The 6,228-nt window shown below is 35.3% G+C and overlaps 1 protein-coding gene across 1 annotated transcript; it reads right to left on the reverse strand.

The window, feature by feature from the left end:
- Positions 1-3,114: 3,114 nt before the first annotated feature.
- LOC119636348 lies at positions 3,115-4,015 on the reverse strand. The gene is made up of 2 exons (XM_038031655.1): positions 3,886-4,015; positions 3,115-3,827 (listed from the first exon to the last, which is right to left on the reverse strand). Exons 1-2 carry the CDS (start codon positions 4,013-4,015, stop codon positions 3,115-3,117), a joined length of 843 nt encoding a protein of 280 aa, XP_037887583.1.
- Positions 4,016-6,228: the final 2,213 nt, after the last annotated feature.

Consider the following 6,228-nt stretch of genomic DNA (forward strand, 5'->3'; position numbering starts at 1 on the left):
ATCTTTCAAGGTACGCCGTCCAAATAAGGGCTAGTTAACTAAAAGATAAATAATCCGTGCCAAGGAACGTGAATGTAGTAAAACCGTATTACTACCGTCATTATCTTGTTGACATCCTTTAAATATTTTGCAACTGAGCACGATACCAGTTTCAAAAAATAATGTAGCTTTTAATACATGTTGAACATGTCTAGTTTTCTGTCAAAAAAATAGCGTTCAGCGATAGTTTAATTTTTTTTTTTTTCAACGAACGATAGTCCTTTTATCGCGTACCGTTACTCGGAATGAAAGGGGAATTTATTTTAATAATTCCAGATGAAAAAATTTACGAGTAGGACCAAGCGAACCATACACATTTATCGGATCACTATATCAAGAAGACGATGGTTTGTATTTGCTGAGAGCAAAAAAAAAAAACACAAGGATACTTGTTACATGCCCATCCATCTACGTTGTAAAACCGGTTCGCGACATTGGGAAGCTCTTGTCTTTGTAGGTTACTCGCCAGATTTGAGTCCTCCCGATTACCACTTGATTGCATCGGTGGGTCACGCACATATTAAGCAACGCTTTTGTTTGTACGAATTTGTAAGTAAACGAAGGGAAAGGTTTTTAAAGGCGTGGTGTCGACAAATTGTCAAGCAAATGTAAAAAATGTGGGGCTAGCGATGGGCAAAACAATAAATCAGTTCGTAATCAAGTACCTAAGTACATTCTTGGTTAGCATCATATTCGGCATGGATTTATTTATATATTGTCCGTCTGTATGACTGCATCTCGTTACCGGGTTGTGTAATATGAACTGTGATTCCTGAGTTTTGCTCGTTACTTATAAACTAGACCGATAAACGTTACCAGTATTCTATGGGTAATTTTGCAAATAACTGCACAAATAATTTGCCACGCCCAATCAATATTATAGAGCATGGAAATTTAGTGCTTCCGTTTTCAAGCCTTTTTTTGGATAAAGACTCAGACACAGGCGACTATAATTTTCCTTATTGCCATTACTAGTTTTGCAAAAGCTAGGCCGACGATAAAACAGTGGTTAAGGATGAAATTTGACTTCGTTGTACCAGATGTGGTACTATTTCGTTTGTAATGCGCGAATATATACTTTTCGACCATTATGGCAAATTGCATCGATGACAGCGTTCTTCTAAAACTTCCAGTTAGAAATCTGAAATTTAGTATACCCGTAACAGAAGGATGAGGGTATATTCATTTTGTCAAAACGTTTACAACGTCCAGAGCGCAATCTCAGAGGCCCCACAAAGTGGGTATATTCTTGATCAGCATTAAATTCCAAGCGTAATGTCCGTTCTAAACAGACCAAGAGATTCCAAAAATGAAAGTATCGACTTCGAATTTGGAACACGTCTACATTACCATCTAAGCTGAGAACATTCCTGTTTTTCAAAAGGAATAAAAAAATTTTTACTCATTACTATGGAACTTCAGCAGGTAAATCTACAAAAATTTGAACGTATATGCTATGTAGCACTTGTACAAAAGCGAAAAAAATTGACCATGTCCGTCCACTATTATAGTGTATCATTATATAACTTCTTCTCAATCTACTTACAAGGCCCAAGAGCGGACCGGAAAAAGTATATATATATTCTTTACCAGCGTCAAATTCGGAATGCGCCTAAGCATGTCTGTCTGTTTAACTTTCCGTCTGTATGTTTGCCCAACAAAGTATCAGCTTCAGTAAATATTATCTCGCCCGCAGAAATGAAGATATCGTTTGCGAATTTGCGAAAGAGTTTGGAAATGACCAAACTAGTGAAAGGACACGCCTACAACGCTTACCCGTCTGTGGGAAAAAAATGTGGACACCTTTGTTTTCCGTGTTTTTTTTGGCTTGTCGCCCATATAAATTTCCGCTTTTATTCTGAAAACAGAAAAACTCAGTCGCGACCATCCAATATTATAGAGTATGAAAATGCAAATCTTTTCCGTTCTCTTTTTGTCTTTTTAGAATAATAGAGGGGATATAAAATTTTCGATCACCAGCGAATATACTTTTTCTACTTTTTTTTAGTTATCATCGCATAACGCTATTAATAGTCAAAAAATTGCTCCATCTAATCCAAATTTTTCACATTAGTTTAGTATGCCTAAATTCCACTACTTAGCGTTGTTCGTCGGGAAGCTTAGAAAATTGCAAGTTTCCTTCATATTGCGACTTTTTGTTGAGCGCAGAAGTGTTTCATTCTTGAGTCCAAACACGACAAGGTGCCAAATTTCACCAAAATATGCCGCAAATAGCAATCGACAGCTTGGCATAGGCAAGTAGTTAGAAAGAGAGAGTATAAAGGCGGCATAAGAAAGTCTATTTTCATATGCGGTAGGTAGATCGGTGGTGTGGTCGTAGCTCAAGCGCATTTTTAGTCGGTAAAAGCATAATGCTTACCGCTTTAGTAAACCCCGCCGACTGCGACAACTCCCTATTGTTTCCTCCTCACAACATCCGATCATCATCGTGTTACGCACATACGGGGAATTGTTCATAAGAAAAAACAACAAATATGGACGCACATTAGACAGGTAGATAGACAGGTAGGCAAGCTCCAAAAAATGATTCCAAAAACATTCGTGAATCGACCGGTATTATCAAACACAGATCTATCTTACGTCCTTCTGGTTCTTACATAGCTCCAAGCAAACTTCATACGTTCTCTACCACAAGTGATGCAAGATATAATTAATTAGATGTGAGAATTTATGCCAAATGACTTGGTTTAATGAAGAAAATGTTGCTTTTTAAAATATTATCGCGCACTGGCCGGCCGGCGGAGATGCAATTCTACTTCTTTTCAAACCTAGATTTTTTTAGGTTTTAAGAATTTTCCATCCCATGAGCAAGCATGGGCAGTTGTCTAGGAAATTTTGACTTCAGATAAATCGGATAGCAAGCAAAAATTTATTGATCGTCTGTACCGATTGACAATTTCCTCTGGCCGCAAGAGGCGTTGATTTTCTTTTTCTTGAAGGCTTACCTTATCGGTCAATTATAATTTTAGCATCACTTTTTGGTTTTCAACGTTTTCATTAACTAATTTATTAATTATTTATATATATATATATATTTACCTCAACGGTTTCAGTCTAAAAATTTAAACAATATCTACTTTCCTGATCCTTATGACCATTAATAATTTTCTGTTCTATTTCTAGGCTAATAATTTGTCTCAATGTTTGCAATTCATCTCTTAAAGCTAAAATTTGTGTACGCAATATTGAATTTTCTTGCTCTAAGAATGCCGCTCTCAAGGCAATACGATCTTCTCGTATTTTCCTAGCATCTCTCGATTTCTTCGCGGCTTCATTATTTCTCTTACGACGTTCATAGTATTTTTCATCTTTTTGTTCGTCGGGTATAGAGCGTTTTTCGCCACGCGGCCGCCGTTGTAAAAATGGCGAAAATATTCCTCCCATATCGTTCAATTCCATTAAAGGCAAATCGAGATTGTTAAAATTCTGTGATGACGAACTATTTAAATATTCAAAAGCAGTTAATGACGTTTTGTGACGTGCTATCAAATGTGTATGCGGCGGTAACGATGATGATAGAATTATACCATCTGTAGGTTTGTTGTTAAGCAGCTCGTTTTCACTGAATTGATTCGATTGTTTTTCATTGTTTTTATGATTGGAATTTTCTACATTATGATCGTACGATGGAAAGCTAGAATTATCGATAACATCTAAAATAGGTGAGACGGTTGTTCTCTTCAACATATCTGGACTGATAGCGTTATCTACCTGCATTAGAAGTTTATGGTTGAGACCTTTGAGATCATTCGAATAATCAGTAGAATCTACATGAAGGCAATTAAAAAGTTATAGATAGATATTGAAAGCAATCAATTATCTTACGTTCTAAGTTACCTGAATTGCTGACCTTCAAACGGTTTTCTATGCGGCGAAATTGTAAATTGCGATATGATGAAAATGATTCCATAAGATTATTAAATCCTGTTTGTTGAAATAAACTGCTATTACACATTATTTTAGCAACTCTCTCCCTTTTCTACCGTTACTGAAATGAAATCCTTTCAGAGACTAACCGCTACTGAAGCAATTGTTTTAAGAACATTTCTACCTATGTTGCTTATACTGTTTTAAATTTACTTCTTTTTTTTTTTTTTTGTATTTTTATTATTCATCGCCGTCTATTCGATAGTTTTACTTATACAGTTTTGCGTAGTTAAGTGTCCTTATATGTGCGTGTATATATATCCATATACATTTTTATTCCAAATTTGATGGAATATTCATATCGTCATTCCCTTTGTCACATTAAAAACTTATCATTTGTGTCATCAAAATGTGCAAATCCCTAATCAGTGCAACTCTTCTCGGTCTTATCGCATTTTTAAGAATCTCATGACCGCAATAGTCCATAGGGAAGAATAAAAGTTTTATGCTTGGACGATATCTCTTCGTATAATGATATATGTTTTCCTTCTCTTTCTATATCTCTAGAGTTTGTTTAGAACTACTAAGAGAACCCGTTACTCAAATTTACTGGATTTTCTTTCGTGTCCAAAATGCTTTTGCAAGTGCAGATGTCAGTCTGAGAGCTAATGAATAATTTTCAGGACAATTATAAATAAAACTAATCTTTTTTTGTTTCACTTTTCCTTTTAGTGATGGGCTTCCGAAATTCGCTATAAAACAAGTTTACTTTGTCACTGTTATTATTATTATTATTATTATTAATTTCTTTCTTCTTTTGTTTTTTTTTTTTTGTACTAAAACAGCACCAATCACCAGGTTCTGATTCAACCAATCACGCAATGTTGACGATAATTACGCCAGCTAAGTATTATATGCATATACGTGAATATATGACAAAACATATGAGGATTTGCTATAACTGGTTAAAGTTATGAGTCCAACGTAGACAATTGATGCAATTATATGTATTCATTATGTACACCCACCAGTCGCGCGTTGTAGGACAATAGTGAATAATTATGGAAAAATCACATGTAATGGAATTTTTAAGTAATCAAAATGATTGGTTGGATTTTTTAAGATGGAACAATGGAGAAGGGCGGCATTTTGAACATATTCTCTATATATAATGATAGTTGGAGACGATTGCAATTAGAACTTACGAGAATTTACAAAGGCATTGCTTGGTTAAACCGGTTAAATTTTAAAGTGGATAAGAATCGCGTTTACCAAATCAGTGTTCGCGGGTTCAAATTTCAGTGCGAGTAGAGTTTACTTTGGTGGTTGTTTAAGTGAGCTGGTAAAGGCATAACATTTATCGATTACGTATCTAGTGGCCTACAGCCACCATTTCCTGCCTGTTTCTTCTTTTCTCTCTCCTCACTTCGTTCTGATCGTCATCGCGTTACGCGACTGGAGCACATTCCGTGAGTGATTGGTTATATTAAAAAAAAAAAATGTATATTTTGTAAGCTGGAATTTACTGGTGCAATAAGTTATATTAAAAGCTAGACCAAAGTGCTCCCCTAATTTAGGTATGGATTTCAGTAATAGATAAGAAGGTTATACATGCCCTAGAGTAATTGTTGTAGATGTATAACTTTCACATGAATACATCAATTGTTTTAGTTTTTTCACTTGCCATGTGAAACTGAGCCCCAGTTTCAACAGCAAATGACAAATGGAGTGTCGGAAGGGCAACTCAACGTATGTAAATCTTATATAATACCCTAACCGATATATGGTGATTTCAGTTTTATCTTAAACAATTATGTGGTAAGTGATAGCGCACGCCTATGATCATTTAAGAACACAACATGGACTGTTCACACGTTGAGCTCAGCTGCCAATCTTTAATACTAAAAATTTAACCTAATCCGAAATACTGCCTTAAGAAACTAACGCATTAATTAGTAGTGCATCTTAAGAGATTTTAGACATTTTTTGCAACCAATTTTTAATACTGTAATAACAAGCTTAAGCATTAATATTATTTCGTGCCTTTTTACACCCATCACCGAAGGATGAGATGTATATTCATTATGCGAAAAAGTTTCCAACGGCCAGAAAGAAGCATGGGAGACGCCACAAAGTACATATTAGTTTGGGGAAAAAGAAATCCATTATTTTTATATGAACTTCAGGACTTTATTTAACATGCTTCGGATTGTCCGATTTGGGTCAAATATGCACCGTTTTGTTGTATGATTTGTTGCCATTTTAAAGGTAACTTCAAAATGCCTCTCTCATAGAAGTCCT

The sequence above is a fragment of the Glossina fuscipes genome, unplaced genomic scaffold, assembly GCF_014805625.2.
Source record: "Glossina fuscipes isolate IAEA_lab_2018 unplaced genomic scaffold, Yale_Gfus_2 28, whole genome shotgun sequence".
Taxonomy (NCBI): Eukaryota; Metazoa; Arthropoda; class Insecta; order Diptera; family Glossinidae; genus Glossina; species Glossina fuscipes.